Consider the following 21077-nt stretch of genomic DNA (forward strand, 5'->3'; position numbering starts at 1 on the left):
TACCAGGAAGTAGTAAACGCGTGAATGAAGCTTGAATCTGTTGAATAAACGAAAGGAGTGCGAGTTAACATATTTAGAAATATGGAAGATGATGCGCCTGTTATATATGGTCTTGAATTCCAGGTACGTGCACATGCGAGTTCCTTTTTTTTGCACATTGTCATAATTGTTTTTAGTAAATATGCCACACATGTATCAATCATAAATAATATAAATAAATTATGTAAAATAATATTAGGTTTTGAAAAACAAAAATTATATACGTTATGTAAATGTGATCCAGCTGACTGGCGTTAATCACTACGTTTCAAAAGGTATCAGAACTGAAAATAAGTACCGCAGTACACTAACACAAGTACTGCAGTTACTGAACAGTGAAGTTACACTGTACAAACAGCTCTTTTCATGTCTACTTATAGACAAAACGAGATGTTGATGTTTTTAGAACATGTATAGTGTACTGTAAAATTGTTGTACCAAGCTGTCAAAATGTATTTAATAAAAATGTGTTATAGTTCAGTTGCAAATTGCAATTCCTAATCTAAATTAAAATACAATATTATTCCCACATTACAGTAGTGTTGTGTAGACAGCTACCCTGAAGTCAATAGAACTACAGTACTTCTTATTCTTTTCTTGAACCCCTACATTTCATTGTGTGTGTGTTTCAGTTGTTTAACCTTTCAGCCTACAACCTACAATCTGCAATCTGTCTGGGACACCTGCAGTGTCATGTTGAGGATGCCCAGCAATCCTAATATATTTCAGGTGTTGCAGGTGCATTGGTAGCATAGAGCAGAGTCTGTTGTGGGGACAAAAGAGCCACAGCAGCCTTGACCCACTCAGGCACCATAAATAGATAATCGACTCCTCTTTAAACATATAAGCAAAAGACTGCAGTTGAGTGTTATCCATTTTCTAGGAATACAGAACAATTGGATGTTTTTCTTCTTTTCTATTAAGACTGTGAATGTGATCCTTAACCTCATAAAAGTCCTAGTGTGGAGCCTTCTGTTGGACAGTGCTGATTTAAAATAAGACTTTGCTGCCTGATAAGTATAAGGTAGAGTTCCAAAGCTGGAAACACATCCCTGTTTATTGGTAGGATCTGTGAGAACTTATGTGAATATAATATTCAAGGCATTAATACTGGAAAAAACATTGACATTCTTGTCTCTCAGCTAGCTGGAATTCGGTTTGTGATATAATTAACTTTGTTGCTTTCAGAAGTGCCATATGTGTGTGAGCATGTTTGTGATTTGTTTTCTTCGTTTTTAAGGAAATATTGTTGAGTTTTATCATAATTAGATATACTGTATAACCCTGACATATACTCATTTGCTCTGGTTTACATCACAAACAGTTTTGCTTGTGATGTGCTCTGCATTTGATGAAGCACCAACTCAAACCATATATACAATTGTACATCGCTACAGAAGTTGCTGTGTTTTGCATTGATCGTATGGTGCAGACCTTCACCTTGTTGGCCTGGAGTTTTGTTTTTCAGCATTCTAAACGCTGCCAGCTTGGTAGAATGCATTATTTGGATTGTCAATCTGATCAGTGGAACCAGAAGAAGACCCACTGCTGATTTCTCTTCATTGAAGTACTGAATCCCAGATGGTGCATTCCCCTCCAGCAACAAGCACTGCAGAACCCTGCTGTGCTGCCTGCACAACCAGATAATTGGATCTTACTGAAGATTAGGGAATAACATTTTCTGTCACCAGCAGAATACAGAACACCGTGGAGGGGACACTGCGTGGCTTAGTATAAAGGGTACAGACAGGGAGACTTCAGATCATTGTCAGCAGTGTGGAAAAACTGACAGCATAGAATAGTCTCATAATGTATGTATATGTGCTGACTGTGCCATGTTACTAAATGTACATCTGAGACATCTTTGTAATTAAGCTAAACAGTAATGGGCTACATTTAAAAAAAAAAAAAAAAAAAAAAAAAGCAGTACTCCACTGTCTTAACCCTTTGAGGTACAAGCTACAAATAAAATGATGCTAACTTTCATATTTTTGCAATGAGGTGTACGAAGCAGTAAACTATACTGACAGGTTGTATTTTAAGAAGAAACCATTGAACATCAAGCACTCAATTCCTTGTGTACATTAAGGGGTTGAAATGGGCCAGTGTTTTCAATAACTTTTTTTCTTTGACTGTTTTTAGGCACGTGCTTTGACAGCCCAAACTGCAGAGACAGAGTCCATACGGTTTCTTGTTGGCACACAATCTCTCAAATACGACAATCAGGTACTATTTTACAATAGCCAACAAATGAGTTGAAAATATAAATAAATAATAAAGCCATTTGAAAGTATCTCTACATCTGCAATGACTCAACTGTGTTCCATTTTAATGGATTTCCATGACATTGATGACTTACAGACATTCAGCTCAGTATATAAACACATTTCCAGTTGTGTCTGTATGATTCACACTGTTTCGACTTCACAGACAACAAAACAGTATAAGCTGGATTTTTATATTGGTGTGCACTAGGCACTGCACAGTAACAACAGAAATTCTAACCACGTTTAACTTCAGATGGCTTAGAAAAGCAGAGCCCCTGCAAAACTTCAGAAGGTTCTTTGTTGTTATCGAGCTGCATGCAACTGTATTTTTAAAACAAGTTACTGTTTGTTACTGTTGAAAAAAATACCAAAAAAAAAAAAAAAAAAGCTCGACAGCAGGGGGTTAGGCAAATAAAACAGAATCTTTGAACAATAGCACACAGGCATATAGCAATAGGGGGCTCTTTCACCTGACTGATTAACATGTTTTGCAAACTGCATCTCTGACATGTATTCTGCTAAATATGAAGGCTGCATATCCCTGTTGCAAGTAAGTTTCAGTAACAATGGACAAAAAAGCAGATCTGTCCAACTTTAATAGAGGGCTCGGTTGGCAGGTGCTTCCATATTCAAGACTGCAGAACTTAATTATCTTCCATGAGGAGCAGTCTCAAAGATGATGATGCTGTAACATAATTTATGTAGCACAGCAAGAGCATGCTGTGTGATCCTGAAAAGATATAGGAGACAACGGCAATCGGTGTGTGCAAAGTTTACTGTCAGGCATGGCCGTGTTTATGTGCACTGGCAGTCAAAGGAAGTATACATTCCCAACACCTTGGTTCGAAGTCTGTGGGCTATCCTAGAGAATACAGTGAAGGAATTAGAAAAGACAAATCATTAATGAATGGTCTGGTAATCTTACATTGAATTTAAAATATGTCCCTGACACTTAGATTTCAGAACGTTTTGTTGAAGACAAATAATGTCAGGATTTCAAACTTTCAAATTGGTTATGTCGACTCCAAGATTTCAGCATTGATCATAATGTATTGATCTCGAAACAAGCTTCTCTGTGAGGCAGGATTTAAAAATCTCCTTCCATGGGGGTGCATCCTATTGGCAACAATACAGAATAACAATAGCCAACGTAAGTGAAAAATCAACACTGTATTAATATGTAGTGTCTTTCACATGGGAGGTAGTTCTGTTCTTCCACTGCTCAACACGTAAGAGAGCATGTCCTCGAGAATCCCTGAAAACTCTTGGCAGGTGTGACACCTTGTGCTTAACATCCCTTAGACTATAACCCAGATCATATAACACATGCAGATTTGACAAGTATGTCTCAGTACTTTTAGTCACACTTATATAGACTGTGCCAGATCATTTTATCTCCAGTCTTGCATCTGCTGATACCCTGTGCATATGTGATAGTGTGGTATAATGATGTCTATTGCAATGCAGTCTAACACTAAACAAGCAATCTCATTATATAGCATTGCTTCTCCAGTACATCTTTTTTTGCATATCTGTATAGAAATTACTCCAGTTTGGGGCAAACACATCAGTTTCACATTGCTTTGGGACACCTGTGACAATATGTGTTTGTTTGTGAAAACACTGAACTGCCATAAATGAAAATTTGATATTTGATAATGAAATTATAGATAATAAAATAATTTATAAATGGTGCACTGTTATAGCTATGCAGGTCTCACATGTGCAGATTTGAAAGAAACACCTTTTTAGAAAACATTAATTTGCTGCTCAGCTGTATTTTCTAAAATTAGACTGATTAAGGATTTTCTCATTTTTGTTCTGCTCTCTTCTGTAAAATAATCTGCAGGCATTATAATTTTAATCAGAAAGAGTTAATCGCAAGGTTAATGGTCTTGCTTCTATTGAGCACTAAGTAATAACATGTAATGTAAAAGAACATTTATTTTTCATGGATAAACTCTTGGCCAATTTTAACTATTTGCTTCACTTTGATATGAGGTACTGTATACACTAAATACAGCAAATGTTAATTGCTTGCCACTGAGCTTTTCCAGTTTATATTACAGTCTCCACTGTTCAATGGTCATTATTGTTAACCTCTACTGCTTGATACTATTTCAGGTTCTATTCTCATTACCTGTTTCTTTGTTTCTCATTTTCATAATGTTTTAAAATTCAAATTAGCCTAACTTTTTCAGTGCTGTTTGAAGCTTGCTCTACAAATACAGTTTTAGCATTTGTGTAATAATTCTAGATTTTTTGAAGAACGTTTATAACCAAACTAGAGATGGATTCCACCCAGTTTGTTAGGGACACTATTCTCTACTTGTTTGGTCCCCTCTTGGTACAAATTACTGTATAGCAACTACCTAGCAAAGCATGGATTCCACAAGGTTCCTGCAGACTTCTGGTGAAATTACATTCCTTGTCAGTCAGTGAGCGACAGTACCAGGGATCGGCAGTGCATGCTGAATCTCAAGCTTATCCCACATATACTCCAGTTGTTTTTTTTTTGTTTCCAGAGGTTTTCCACTCATTGAAGACACATGATCTAGTCTTCCTTCAGATCCAAGGGTGTAAATAAGACCCCTAATGCATACCAGCTTCACTCAATCCAGGTTTTAGTGTATGCTTGATTAGCCCCAGTGTGCAGGTAACAAGCTCAGGTGTGTCTTATTAAACTCCTAGTAAAACCAGGAATGCGTCAAACTGCTGTTGGAACGAGAGTTACTTCCATCCCGATGTCCCAGTGTTGCAGTCATAGACTTTCACTTAAAGATCAACTTGGTAGGGGTACAAAAAAAAAAAGTTTTATTTACTTCCCTGTTTCTGTAGTTTTTGGTTGCACATCCTGGCAACATTTTGCATAAAAGTCAGTAGGAGCCACATCATTGTGCTAGACAGTAAAGGACACAGACATGTTTAAAAGACATTTGATAAAGACCTATATGTGGGTAAAATGAAAGCATCAGAACAACAAAATTATATATTTTCGAACCCCTATCAGCTTGCTCGTTAAGTCATTACCTCTATCCATGTAGTAAACAGCTACCTTTCAGAATACAGTGCACATTTAAGTACCGATAATTACATTTAAATGATCAGGAGTTTGAGCAATCAGGACTCCTAGTAGTAAACCTACTGAAGAGACACAGCTGATACTTATTCAAGCTGTGAAAAGTGCAATCAGTCCACAGCAGATTAGTTAGCATGGGCTTGATTGCTCGAATTCCAGGTCATTTCAATGATATGCAAACAGGTTCTGAGGCACAGGACTGGGTGCAAGACTAGGGTGTATTAAGTTATAAAGAGCACTGGGGCCTTCTATGTGATTTTTGGGTTGCAAAATCCAGCTCCTTTTTTCTTTATTTTTTCAGATACACATTGTTGACTTTGATGATGAAAATAAGATCATTAATAAGAATGTGCTTCTGCACCAAGTTGGAGAGATATGGCACATCAGTGCAAGTCCTGCAGATAAAAGTGTGCTGACAACATGTTACAGTAAAAGTAAGTGATCTACAGATGGTCAGTTATACAGTGCAGCACAGCAAATGTTTGGGTACAAACAAAGAAGCAACAGTACTGTCTAATTGGTGTTTAAATAATGGTAATGTGGGAAATACAGTCAGGGCCATCAATATTTAATAAGTTTACATCGATGTACTTTGCAGGTGGTCATTACTTGCATATCGCCAGTAAAGCGTAATATTAACTAGATAATAAACAGTTTCATCAGTGGTCGATCATTTTGGTTGTTATCATTAACTAGTTTCCTTATCAAGCCTTGGCAGGTTATTGGAACGTTCGCCACTGTTATATTGACAATGTAAATAAGAGAGGAATTAACATTACTACGCAATGATGTTACACTCAAGAAGCTGTGAAGCACAAAATACAGCTCTGTCACTACCAGTACAGCAGTCTATTTGCCAATAGTACTGTATTTATTGGATCAGAATATGAGGAACCCCACTACTGTATGGTGTAACCCACATTATCTAAATGCAGCTTTAAAGCAATACATTTCTTTGTGTTGCTCCATCATTGCACAGGCCCCGTACTATAAGTAGACCAAATACTGCTTGTAAATTAGCAGTTTATTCAAAACTTTACTTTAACTGCAATATGCACATATGTTGTGTGAAACAAAGAACATGACAGTAATGTTACACAACTAAGAGCCCTCAAGGGGAGCTTTTAAACAATAAAATAAATCTTTGAGCCATTCCAGGTTTTTCTGTGGGCCCTAATTGTGGACAATATAAAACTGTGTTAGATGAAACTCAATAGTGTCTTTCCTTTTACAGGATAAATAGCTCAATTGAAATGGACATAAATTCATACAAATCAGTACATGAATGAGTGTGCTGCTCTGCTTTAAGTTAGCAGTAGAGTTAACTTTCTGAGTCCTGTGTGCAGTTCAGTATGTCATATACTGTATGTTGCACAATGTGGTTTTTTTTTATATTTTGAAAACAATTCAATATATTTTAAATGTGTTTGTCTACTGCAATGATTAATTCAAATTATGCCAAGTTTGGCAATGATTCTGAAATACAGTCACGCAGAATATATAATATATCTTTGACAGCCAGATTGTTTTGTGTCTCATCTACGGGCGCACATTTGTGTTCAGTAACACAGATCCCTGTTAGATCCAGCTATGACTGTTCTCAATCAGAACAATAGTGATATCATATATGATCATTATTCAAGCTACGTTAGAGAAAGACTGAAAGGGAAACTGGCTGATAAGGGTACCGTGACCACAATTACCAGCTGATTTGTTGTTGTAATTTATCTTCTTTTTTTGTTTAATTGCTGAGCACTGAAGTGTGTCTGTCGTGTAAGAGGCAATCTTATAACACTGGTCTCTGTTTCCTAGCTTCAGACAATAAAGTGATAACATGTGCAGCTATGTGGAGGATGCCGAAGGAATCGGAATCAGGCAATCATGAATCCCCTGATGATTCATCAAGCAACCCTCAGGCCTTAGAGCTGCTCTGTCACCTTGACAACACAGCCCATGGCAATATAGCTTGGTAGGAACCCAAGTATTGATTCAAACCTTTTTACCTACAGGATAGTATCCATTGTTGAATTTGTTATTCAGTAGTGTTTTCCACCATTTATATATATGTGTGTATGTGTGTGTGTGTGTATGTGTGTATATATATATATATATATATATATATATATATATATATATATATATATATATATATATATATACAAGTTATTATTGACTGACCTAGATACCTTCGTGTTAGTGAAGGTTAAATGTCTGCACAGCAAAGATACAATATTTTTTATCAAAGATTTTTTTAAAGATGTTACCTACACCTGTTAAAGGTGTTTAACTTGATTGTTTGTCATTGACTGAATGAAATAAAATATTTACTTTTCTCCTCCTTCATAGCAAATGCTTAGCCCAAGTTATAGGAAGAAATGTTAAATATTGAGATAAATTACATTGAGATTAAATATTGAGATTAACATACATTACATCACTATACAATAATATGCTTTTGCTGTCTATGAATATGTTTTTGCTATAATTAGGTATACTTTACATTTGATACAAGCAATCGATGTTTGTTCACACATGGTATTTCAGTATTTGTCCTTTTTTTTTTCAACAGCAAGAAATACATTTACAAATTAATATATCGCACTTTAGTATCACATACAGTATGGGTCCATTTGAAATGCATTTAAATTCCACACCTAAGACCTTGGAGGTCCTGAGTTTAAATCCTGTCTAAGACACTGATAGTCTTGGAAGCAGGGAAGAACAATTAAAGACTTGCTAGCTACATAGACCATGCAAAGACACTGCCAGGATCACTGTAGCACCATAGAAAAGATATGTCCAAGTACCTGAATCAAACAGAATGTATTATTAACAAATAATGTAAAAGGGCCCTTACAGCAGTGCTAAAAACAAGCAAGGTGTTCTATCATTGAGAGGGTGATAGTAAATCAATGGGTATCTAAGATTCCCCTAGTGCCCAGTTTAATTCATCACTATCAAGGTCATTCAATGGCATTTTATAACACTGCTGCAATATGTAGTTTATAAAGCCCTTATTAAACTATTTAGATAGACATTGACATGAGTTCCAGAATCAATTCCAGTCCAGACCACAATGAATATAAATTAGTTCTCTTTGATTTCATGTAATCACAGCACATGGGGTTTAGTCTGAGAGCAGAAATTCTACTCTGCTGTCTCGTCCATAAAATCCAATGTCTGCATTCAAGGGTTTCTTCCTATGCAAATTTCTAGTTTCAAGTTTAGGGTTAGTATGTCAAACAAGGCATGTTCAATTGATAGATTCTACTGATAGTTCTATTTTTTGTACAGTTATCATGGATTTTCCCCTAATTCTCCAGACATCACAGATCTACCACCATTCATAACTGTAGTTGTGGTAGCTTGTTGGTTGAGCAAACCACCAAGCATTAACCTTTTTAATGTGTTATAGTGTTCTCTGGGAGCCCATGGGTGATGGCAAAAGACTGATTTCACTTGCAGATAATCATGTACAGCTATGGGACTTGCAGGAAAGTTCCAGCAAGGCAGTGGTAAGATAGAGTTATTTTTGTATTACTGATTGTTACTGATTGTTCAGGAGAGATGATTGTATATAAGAGTTGGTGTAAGGTGTTTTACAGGATTGGTATGGAATTGGTCAATCACAAAAACACTGTCTCCTCCATCTTTGGCTTGACGCTTCCACTAGGTCTGGCAGTAGCCACTAGGCCAAGGAGGTTAGTGTCCAAGTTTAACTGTAACACTCACAATGTTTATAGTGCATTTTTTGTTTACTTTGGTTTTGGGTGATGATGTATCAAAAGTCAATTAAATAATATGCACAGTACATGAGAATGAAGAGGGTTATACTGTGCCAGGCTACAAGATAGATAGATTCGCAACTGTTATCACTTTGTTTTGGAGAAACTCGCCCATCCACCAACCTTTCTGTTTGTTTGTTTTTTTAGGTTTTCAGGAGTAAGGATATGCACAAAGTGATTTGGGTCTGCAAAATCCCCTTAATGTTGGCGTAAAGTCTGAATTTACCGGTCGCTAAAAATGTGCCGTATGTAAAGAACGATGTTCACCTGGCGTTCAGCACCCGCTATCGAATTTGCACTTTGCCATCATGAATCCATTACAATTATATTGAAATGCATTCAAATGAAGAAAAGAGCATGGAATTGGGTGGGATCTGGATACTAAGCGGGTAAAAACATTATAATGTGATGTCAGGATTTTGTCTTGCACTTAGGCAATTGCTGACCCTCCAAAAACCTTTACACCTCTGCAAACCATTGTAGAAGCGAGTAACAAAGAGTTGTATAAAAAGCACACCCCTGCAGAGACCTGTCATTGGCTTCAGGATGGCTGCTGTGGTACGCTTCCTTATGCGGCGACACTTGGCTCTTGTTAAGGAGAGGCAGGAACACGTTTGGAGGAGAAGGGCAAGACAAAGAGGACCCTGCATGTTCAATGCCAGGGTCACTTTATTTGGGATTGTCTGTGCTACTTAGCCTCGGGTTCCTTTCAAGCCACAGTTGGAATGTCTGAGCTAGCCCAATCCACCTTTTCCAGAGTGCTGGGCACATTTCTGGATGTCCTGCTAAAAAAAGCAGGCCAATACATATGAGGCTTTTCCAAACAACCCCATTTCATGCTGAGCGACCTCAGCCGTAAGGACTCTCAGCTCTTCCTCAGAATACTTTTCTTTTCTGTGTGTCAAGAGGACTTTGCTGCCCTTTCTCTGACATTTTTTTGGTTTGTATTTTCGTGCTCCACAAATGTCTTACAGGGACTACTGCTCTCTGTACTCCTAATTCTGCAAGTGTGGCCGCTAAGTAGACTGATGCGTTCATTGAGGCCCTCATTATCATAATTGCGGATCATTATTTGTGCGTGTTGAGTAATTTTCATAGCTCTTAAGCTTACATAGGGCGCAGTGCAAAATAATTGCCTGGCTACAATGCAATTTGAATTTTGCAATCCGCAATTATTTGCACTTCATCTGCCCCTTAATGCAGTGATTGTGACATGGGCAACAGCATGATAATGCTAATGTCAGATGAGCATGTGGGTAGGAGCTATTCAGTGGTGCGCCTTTCTGTCAGAACAGAGTGCATTAAATATGAAATGAGGTTAGAAGAGGGGCAGCTGGCAACACAGTGAGATTATAACTTCGCAGTGGCACAATTTCCAACATACTCAATCCCCCTTTAACTGTTCAAGTAAATCCCAAACAGTTTGCTTTGTCTGGTTAACTTGAGCAAACACTTGAAGCTAAGGAATTAAATTCTAGAGACACAATAAAATACAAAAGGATCCTGAAATTCTAAAGACGTAGAAAAATACAAAATGATGCTGCATTAATTCAGAAACTGACGAGATAGAATAAACCAGGCTTAAGAAAGGTGGGTGGACAAATAAAATCCTCTAATACAGGAAAGGAGATTATTCAAATGCACATTATACATACATTACAGATGAGGAGAAATGAAACATGTTCACTATTTTAACTGGATACAATTAACCCCTTTATAGTTGCAACCTTTGTGCAGTTATGATGGGTGACTTCATCGGTTTATGTAAAGAAATTAGATGCCATGATTGTCAGCACTGAAGGGCAACCAGTACAACTTTAAGCAGGCCTTACTACTAACTTAGCATGTAAATGGACAGCAGATAATTATCTAAAATTGAATTTTGCACAAATGGCAAAAAAAGGTGTTTATAGTAAGTGAGGTAATTGGAAAATCTTGTCTATAGAAAATAGGTTCAGATAATGTTAATGGTGACAAGCAGAGCTTTTGTATGGGCAGTCATATATAGTACATCATAAAGTTATTTAAAAAAAAACAAAAAGTGTTGTGATAAATTCTTAACCTGCTTAAATAAATACAAAATGTATATGCTTTATATAATTCCGTTCTGTTTCTGATTTTAGTTTTGACAAATGCTACATTTTTAACAGCTGCCTTTGTTTTCAATAGATTTCCAGCTCTGCAACACTTGAAGGAAAGGGGCAGTTAAAATTGACATCTGGCCGATGGAGTCCCCATCACAACTGCACGCAGGTTGTGACTGCCAACGACACGGCCATACGAGGCTGGGACATCAGGAGCATGAGGTAATTGAAACAAAGCAGCTTGCTGGCAAGCACTAGCACAGGTCTTTCACTGCAGTGTGGTGTCTTGACTATGTTTATCAGCCTTGGGATGCAGCCAAATATTGACAGCAGTGACTCGGCTTAACGGGACGACATCTTTAGGCTGGACCGACTGGACTGAGACCTTTTCATGAAATAGAGGAAGATTAGCAGCTTATGTGTAGGAACTGTCATAATATGAGTAAGGAAGACATTTTACAGTTAATCGTAGTGCTTCTCTTCATATTCGTCAGGGATCTCAACATCTTGAACAGCGCCAGCCAGCATTCACGCTGTAATATTGTACACTGAGCTGTGAAAACATTTACTTTCTGCTCACTAAACCCAACATGTGTCTGGGGTAACATAAAAAAAGTGTACAAATAACACCATTAGGAATCATATTAGACATTGTCTGATCCCTGCCTCTGTCTGTTTTTCTTGTGCTCTCTAGTAAATAGTTTTCCCCACAGCGATACCATGAAGTAATCTAATTCCTTCAGGAAAGAATCACCTGCCAACTAAGAACTTACACTCTGCCCTCTAGTGATGTTTGCTAGATCCACTGGTCTGTCCATTGTTACTAAAAACAGAGATTCAGGGAGATGCAGCTTTTATGTATTACAGAATAGATGTCAGGCATTCCCTTTGGCAGACAAACAGATGAGTCATGTGAAGGGCAGCTACTTACATTAAAGTGTAACTCCCACAGATTGCAGACTGTCTTTTGTGAGCATCATCAAAACCGCAACACACTATTTGTATCTACACATTGGCATGCGAATAGTATGATTGTCAGATTATGTTGTGATTAAGACATAATGCAAGATGTTGTGTTTCAAACTGTTTAAAGAAATTTATATAGACCTCGTACTTGAGTGAACTACGGTTTGGTAATTTGCATCCAGCTGTTAGAATTCTTTAAATTAACTTAATATGTTGATTTTAAATCATTAATGTAGTTTCTTTAACGATTTTGTTTCATCAGCTTGTTTGTGCCTGTTGTGAATTACTTTCTGCTCTCAGAATGGGGCACTTTCTTCATCAGCAGCAGAGATTGCTGATGCAATTCACAAATGTTTTTCCACCAGGTTTGTCTGGTGGATTGTTACTTATGATCTTAATCTTCCACATTTTGCTTTAAACAAACCATAAGGACACCAGTGTTGTTAGTAATAGTGTGGTTTTACCAGCAATGTATAAACCTAAATAAAAAACCAGAAAAGCAATGGGGTTGGAATGGTACTTGGAGAGTGGCCCCTGCGGTAGGATGACGGGCCAGGTAAGAGGAGAGAAGTGTTAGAAGGCTTACTCAGTTTGTATGCCAAATATGTGGGTACTTAAGGAATACATGTGTGTTTTTGCATATTTCTTTGGAATAAGACAAATAACATCTCTCAGGTATAGCCTACTATGCTCAATCAGATATAACATAAACAGTATTCCAGTTACAATTAAGGACTGATGATATTCCTGTGGCCTGCAAAAAGAATTCCTGAGGGGTTCCAGTTCTCACACGGAACACAGCACAGCAATATCACAATGACTATACTACTACAGCTTTTCCAAAAGGACCAACATCATTTATTTACTGGTCTTCTCAAATGATTAATTGTAAAACTATGCACAGGTTTGAATACAATATTTACAGGATGAATACAATCTTGAATAAAATCTGCCAATCTTTGCTGGGGAAGAACATCTGAATAGAGCTTGTTCATCTCCTCTCGTTCCAGCAACCGCTACTTGTCAGGCACCTCAAGATCCCTGGCAGACAATTCCCAGGCTGGGCACTCGCCTCTAGCATTCAGTGGTGTGGCAACATCTGATTTCAATACAGAATTCTAGGGTGCCTAACAGTATGTGCTTCCCTAAAGCTATGAAAGCAAACAAGGATACATTTCTCACCTACTCCACTAACACACTTTAGAGGGCAGTCTTGGATGCTGTAGCTTAGTTCTACTTAAAATGGCCAAGTGATAATGAAGACAGATTGTTAAAATACTGACTCTTCAACAACAAATTCTCTCACGTTTTGTATTGAATGTAAATCTTGTTTAGTTCTATGGGATTGAGGTCTGGAGACTAGGCAGGCCAGGTCATTAGATTGAGTTGTTCACTTTCCTTCTTCTCCAGATAGTTCTTGCACAACTTTGAGGTGTGTTTCGGGTAATTATCTTGCTGAAGAATGCAGGACTGCACAACTAGCCGTAATCCTGATGGAATGGCATGCCTCTGAAGTATGCTATGATAGCCAAGTTGAGCTTGCTGTGGACTTGGTGAAGATCACCAACTCTGTCACCAGCAAAGCAACCCCAGACCATGACACTGCCTCCTCCATGCTTGACAGTGGGAACCACGCATGCAGAACTCATGCGCTCACCCTCACTGCGTCTTACAAATACTGGACCCAAATATTTAAAATTTTGACTAATCTGTCCATAAGACCGACTTCCACTCCTCAAACGTCCAGTTTCTTCTTTAAGTAATTACAGACTGTCTTTTTTCTTTGCTTAACTGAGCGTATTTTGCCATTTTCCGCTCCCTTACATTCAGGAATGACAAACGTGCCTATGCTACCTATATTTATAGTAATCATGGTCCCTCACCTGTTAACAGTAATTGGTGACAAAAGGTTAATTAGGTAACATGCTAGTTAACTCAGAGAACATCTAACAAAGACACTTTTATACTTAGTCCAGTGTTCTAACACAGTGTTATACACATTTCAGACTTTTAACTGACTTGGGCTTCAGACTGAAATCCCCTTGCTTTGGGTGACCATTTCATTGAAATTGACAAGATTTACATTTTCATTTAAAAATTTTATTTTTGCATGCAATTCACTTTGATTATCAGCTTATATAAGTACACGTATTATATAATGAAATATTAAGTGTTTGTAGACAAGTTTATGCAGTTAAAAGCATAGATAATCATGAAAAACCTGGTTTACTCAAACTTTTGACTGGTACTGTGTGTGTGTATATATATATATACACATACACACACACACAGTATCTATCTAGATATATCAATAAAATGTGTAGACGGTTGGGGGTGCTGGAAAACAGTGCAGAGCTAGGAGGTGATTGTTTGTCTGACATTTCAGGTGTTAGCTACGCCTGTCATAAAGGATGTTCTTTCTATGAATAGCTCAGAATTCATACTTGGACTTGTGCACAGAGAGTGAAAAAAAATACAAACAGAGTCGCTGCTGAGGTATGCTTCAAGATAGTTGGCTGCTCCACTCAATATTATTCATTAAGAAAGACTGGCCCATTTCTTTCAGAAATAAGAACCAGCTCTGGGGTTTCTTTAACCCCTGTGTCTGTGGTAGTATTTTTTGTATCATCTAACTTGTAGTTACCAGTTGGTAATTTTTGCTGATTACAGCAATGCAGCTTTTGTTTTCTTTTCATTGCAAACAAGAGGTCTTTGTTTATGGTGTTTATGCTTTCTCTGTCTCATAGCCTGTATTTTATAGAATCCACTACCCTATCAGCATATCATTCATAGATCATATTTTTATAAATACAGGTAATACCAAATTGTGGCCTTGTGATGCCAAATTACAACCAGTAAATCAGAAATGAAATCTCATATTATAATTAGTCTGCTTTAATCCTTTTTACAACAAAATAATAAAAAAAGAGGAAAATGTAGGATGTAAATATAACTTCACATGCTAGGTATACATGTATGTTGGATAATATAATGGAAAATATAGCTTTACTAGTAAATGTATTAACTTTACCAGTACATTAAGTGACATCACCTGCTTCATCCAATGTATTTCTTAATTTCAGGAGCATGCTAATTGAACCTAATCCATAGGATTATGTTTCTAATAAACCATAGAAGAGATTTTTTTTTTTTTTCTCTAGCTCTGGTTTGATTTTGATAAGCGATGAAGTAATTTTGTGCACAACGGTTGCCATAGAAACGGGGGCCTGTGCAGGCTTTTAAAAGATACAGTTTATCCCCTCAGCACAAAGTGATTTATCACTGAACCGGGGGAGACAGATGTCTTGTAATAACTTATGTTGCCTTAAAGGAGAGAAGACTTTAAATTTGGTTTCACAGTGTCGACCGGCTTAGGGAAGGAAGACTAACTCCCTATATCCAGCTTTGTGGAATCCAGATTTCATTTTTAAAGGCAAAAAATCGAAATATGTCAGGATCCTTAAACAACATAATGTCCTGCTCCATTTTTCCAGGTCCCATTTTATAAAATCTGGAGATGTGTCTCTCTGACTTACAGTAAAGTTACTCTAGAGTAGTTAAGGTATCACAGCAGTATTTTATTTTCTACCCAGTGGTGTAAAATTGATATAAGAGAACAAGATTGATTTATTTCAATTTCAGTGTTAAAATCCCACCCATTATGCTGTTGGCTGCTGCTGTCAGTATGCATGAGTCAAATACCTCCTAACAACACCAATACTACCTACACCATATAAATAAAACAAATCCAGTCCCCTACTTTCGGAGGCAAAGAGCTCATGTAAATGTTGTTGAGTGACTTTGGAGATCAATGCAAATGTTTTCTTCCCTTCTGATGCAGACAGATATACTGTATAGAAAATGCACACGGCCAACTGGTAAGAGACCTGGACTTCAACCCAAACAAGCAGTACTATCTGGCCAGTTGTGGAGATGACTGCAAGGTCAAGTTCTGGGATGTCAGGAACATCAATGAACCTGTCAAGAGCCTGGAAGAGCACTCCCATTGGTGAGAGAGCTGTGTGATCTGTGCTGTAGTACCCAGAGCAATATGAGAGAGCTGTGTGATCTGTGCTGCAGTACTCACTGTAGTATGAGAGCTGTGTGATCTGTGCTGCAGTACTCACTGTAGTATGAGAGAGCTGTGTGATCTGTGCTGCAGTACTCACTGTAGTATGAGAGAGCTGTGTGATCTGTGCTGCAGTACTCACTGTAGTGTGAGAGAGCTGTGTGATCTGTGCTGCAGTACTCACTGCAGTGTGAGAGAGCTGTGTGATCTGTGCTGCAGTACTCACTGTAGTATGAGAGAGCTGTGTGAGCTGTGCTGCTGTGCCCACAGTAGTATGCTTACGGAGAACCACACACCTTCATTATGTGACATGCTTTCTTCTGTGCCAAAAGATCACATGTTCAAAGCCACTCACTTACAGTATAATCTCAATCCATACTATTTGATAACACCTGGAATCACAAGTTGTACAGCTTCCTTATACCTGCATATGGAGGCTTGCCTACACTGTTCTATATGTCACACTTTCATTGTATATCTATTCATAGAGCTGCTCATCCAATTTCTATGAAACTTGCTAATGGCATTCTTTAGCACAAGTTAATGAGACCGTCAGAATCCGGGGGTATATGGTTGTGCCCAGTCTGTCTGTTTGTTCCCTCTGCATGTTACACTTTTTAGAGATACCATATGTCGTTAGACCCACTTCTGCAATTGTGATGAATCTTACTCAGGACATTCTGTAGCACAAGTTAGCTCGAATTTATAGTTACATTCATAGCGGTGGATGTACGTTGTTGAAATAAGGTTGTGCATTGAATTTCCATGTGGCTTGACTTTTGCATTGTTTCACAGGGTGTGGAGTGTGAGGTACAATAACTCTCATGATCAGCTGGTGCTGACAGGCAGCAGTGATAGCAGAGTCATCCTCTCTAACATGGTGTCCATCTCTTCAGAGCCCTTTGGTCATCTAGTGGATGAAGATGAGCTGAGTGACCAAGAAGACAATCACCAGGATAAGTACGTACTACAGTTATAATACTTTCAAGAGATGAAGCATTCAAACTGAGTAATGGCTCATCACTCAGCGTTGGCAAGTTCTCTTTAGTACTGTAGTACTTCACATTTTTATAAGTTTTCTGAACTTTGAAACATCAGGATGACACAGCACGTGTTTACTGAAGATAACAGTACACAAGAGTCTAGAAATCGATTTCAAAACCTTAATCAAGTGCTTGATCAAGAAAAGGTTTTTAAAAAATGCACACAAAAAGTTAAAAAGATTAAAAAATATTTTATTTTCAGGACATTTTGGGCAAAAGCCCTTCTTCAGCTGTGTAAAAAGAAAAGTAAACACAATGCAGTATTAGAAGTGTAGTATTATAATTCTTGAACAACAACAACAAGTTTACTGCACTGTGTTTACTTTTCTTTTTAAACAGCTGAAGAAGGGCTTTTGCCCAAAATGTCTCTGAAAATAAAATATTTTTTAATCTTTTTAACTTTTTGTGTACATTTTTTAAAAACCTTTTCTTTCATAAACTCAGATAATGATATGTTTCCTAGTAAATATAGCTTCAATAAGGGTTGCTGGATGCAGAACTATTGTCAATTTTGTAGGCAAGAGATTAAATCCTTAAATGCTAATGAGCACTAGACGTTCTTACAGGAGTATTTCAATTCTTGTTGTAGGAGGAAAGAGCCACTTCAGGATAGCATAATTGCCACCTATGAAGAACATGAGGACAGCGTGTATGCTGTGGAGTGGTCATCTGCAGACCCTTGGCTCTTTGCATCTTTAGGTTATGATGGAAGACTTGTGATAAACAGAGTGCCAAGGGCACTGAAATACCAAATCTTGTTATAACAACGTGAAACCAAAATTTGAATGTGTCTGTGTTGACATTTTAATGATTTGCCGTTTGAAGTGGGGGGGGTGAGGGTTGCATTTCATAAAAATCATTGCTGCAAGCCCACGATTTAAGTGGGGTTTGGCCTACACCGATTCCTAGAATCAGATTCCATAGTCTGATATTAATGACTTGTGTTACATTTTTCCAATAGTAAAATTATAAAAATGTTAAACAATTAAACTCTAATCATGTTTATATCTTGTTCTGTAAAGTTACCTTGCCATATTTAAAGTAAATAAATAAATAAATAAAATTGAAAAATCTCTGACAGTTTAGTTGCGAAGAGGCAGTGTGGCTTAGCTGTTACGCCCTAAAATCCATGCTCAACTTGCTTGGGGCACGTCACTTCATCCTCCTGTGCAGTTGGGCAGTGTCCCTCCTTCCTGACTCATCTTTTATTGATTTGATCTGGATGCTTTAAACCCACCCCAACTACTGTGTGACGGCACATTCTACATTTCTATTGGAGACTCTGCTTGCGAGATTTAAAGAAAAATGTGCAATTACAAAGGAAGGCTTGTTCGTGGGATTTAAAGCTATACTACAGTTAGATAGTGAGAATTTAGAACAGAATTGCAAATTGTGGCGAAATGTAAGAAAAAAAGCCTAGACGCACAAAATCCCCAGAAGAATGTGCCGGTTACCATAAGGATTTCGTGACAGCAAAGGAAAGAAGGTACAACTAAGAGTGCAAGTACTGTCGAGTGACAACTATTGTGACAGAAAAAAAATGACGAAGCATTTTGGAAAGTAACCAAAAACAATCATTTCATACAGAATGCAAAACATGAAAGCCTGGAAAAAAACAAAAAAAACACAATTTACATAAAACTAAAAAACAGCTAAAAATAAGCACTGAAAAAATTAATTCATTAAAACAGAAGCCCTACATATAATATAAAAGTCTGTCAGAAACTTGCAGAATATGCATATATGGGGAAAATGCAGTAAATATATACTGATTTAAAACAGGTTTTTTACAGATTGACTACAGCAACTAGATATTAACGTATATAACGTGCAACACTACTGTATATCTACATCATATTATTTTTATGACAATAGCAATCGATGTTTATATGCATTAAAAAAGTTATATTAAGCAAAAAATAGTAACTTTAATTGTTTTATTAGCATAATTATGAACTATTATGATCTTTTCAGCTGAACAGAGCTGTAAGAAATCAATGCATTTGCATTTCATATGAATGTACAGTATGCATCTATTGTTCATTTTAATTGGGCAAGTGGAAAGCCCCATTGAGAGACGTGCTGAGATCTGCTGAAAGGAACCAGGGTTCGTCATTCAAATATTTGAAACATAATGCATTAGAACCTATATTCCAGGTTTAATTTTCTACATGATTGCGGCAGGGAGAGCTTTGTCACTGGATCCTGCGCAGGTGTGTGCAGCTGGTACACAGAGCAGGAGACACACTGCAGTTAGGATTGGCTGGGGGGCGTGCCCGGAGATGAGATGAGATGAGCGAAAGCTTGCATGTGTTTATTTTGAGGAGGAGAGCGTCCTTAAACACTTAAACTGCAGGAGTCGCCGTGAGAATGCCGGGACTCCAGGAGCTCAGAAGTAGGTTAGTTTAGGAAATGTTGATCTCAAACAGTGTATAGAGGGTTTTCATAATGTAGTAGGTTGCAGGAGAGGGATGTTTCCTTTAGTTATTATTTGTTTATTTAGCAGACGCCGTTATCCAAGGCAACTTACAGAGACTAGGGTGTGTGAACCATGCATCAGCTGCAGAGTCACTTACACCAACGTCTCACCCGAAAGACGGAGCACAAGGAGGTTAAGTGACTTGCTCAGGGTCACACAATGAGTCAGTGGTTGAGCTGGGATTTGAACCTGGAACCTTCTGGTTACAAGCCCTTTTCTTTACCAACTGGACCACACAGCCTCCTTTAGTGGGGCTAGTGCTTGCCATTTGTGTGGCAAACTTTTATTTTTAGCTTTTGATTTGTTCTCTATTAAATCTGACACTAGGGCTAACATTGTTGGTACCCTATTGGCAGCACCTCTGTGTAATTAAATCTGCGTGCCTGTGCGGCTTGTCAATAGCCAGTGCTCTGCGTCTGCCTCACTATTGTCCAGTGACACATGTCACCCTGTTACAATGATATATACATTTACACAGCATAATGTTCTACAGTACAATATGTCTTACCTTAGTTTGTCACCTATTGAATAAAGTAGGCTACAGAAAGGCAACAAACTAGAATCTGGTTATGTACACCCAGATTAAATGCATTTAAAGATTAGTCAAAAACAGAACCCTTTTTCAATTCACACTTAATACTGCTGGCACTGTTTAACATATTGTGCAGAAATTGGACAGGGAATTAGAACAAGAAGCACTCCCACTATTAAAAATAACTATTTATGTGCTGTAACTTTTGAGCTCCAGATACTCCAGAAATATTAAATGGCATTCCATCTAGTGTAAGCATCCCTTTAAAAGAAATTAAGTGCATGTTTGCATGTGTAACTATCACAGTGCAAAAAAAAGCACATTTGTGAAAAATTAAAAACAAACAACCTTGTCATTGTATGATGGGTTCCCTATGCACTTGTAATGTACAGTATAATGTAAAATACCTGGTGTTTCTATAATTTACATTAAATTAAGAGTGTCTGGCTTAAAAATAACATTTTCAATATTAGGGTTCACTGTCCCCTTACTTTTTCTGATTCTTATTGCAATTACCCAGTGTGTTTTATTCACTCTTTGATTCACAGTACTGTGTGATGGCTGAGGTTGTTGTCATGTATTTGGAGACTGAACAGCAATGAAGTTTTGAGCTACTATTGTGGAAACACTAGAAATAAGATATACATCTAAAAATGGATTTGGAACAGATTCAGCACACATTTTCAACTCGAAATAATGACTTCCATCCACTTTAATTCAATCCAATACTTTAA

General features: G+C 37.5%; 1 protein-coding gene across 1 annotated transcript; it reads left to right on the plus strand.

The window, feature by feature from the left end:
- The first annotated feature begins 53 nt into the window (after window positions 1–53).
- LOC121317553 (EARP-interacting protein homolog) lies at window positions 54–18711 on the plus strand. Its single transcript, XM_041253616.1, has 9 exons — window positions 54–123; window positions 2182–2265; window positions 5687–5819; window positions 7198–7354; window positions 8801–8900; window positions 11340–11476; window positions 16062–16229; window positions 17085–17249; window positions 17922–18711. The coding sequence occupies exons 1-9, from the start codon at window positions 82–84 to the stop codon at window positions 18094–18096; spliced, it is 1161 nt and encodes a 386-aa protein (XP_041109550.1). The 5' UTR covers window positions 54–81; the 3' UTR covers window positions 18097–18711.
- The last annotated feature ends 2366 nt before the right edge of the window (window positions 18712–21077 follow it).

This window comes from Polyodon spathula, chromosome 6, assembly GCF_017654505.1.
Source record: "Polyodon spathula isolate WHYD16114869_AA chromosome 6, ASM1765450v1, whole genome shotgun sequence".
In the NCBI taxonomy this organism is placed as follows: Eukaryota; Metazoa; Chordata; class Actinopteri; order Acipenseriformes; family Polyodontidae; genus Polyodon; species Polyodon spathula.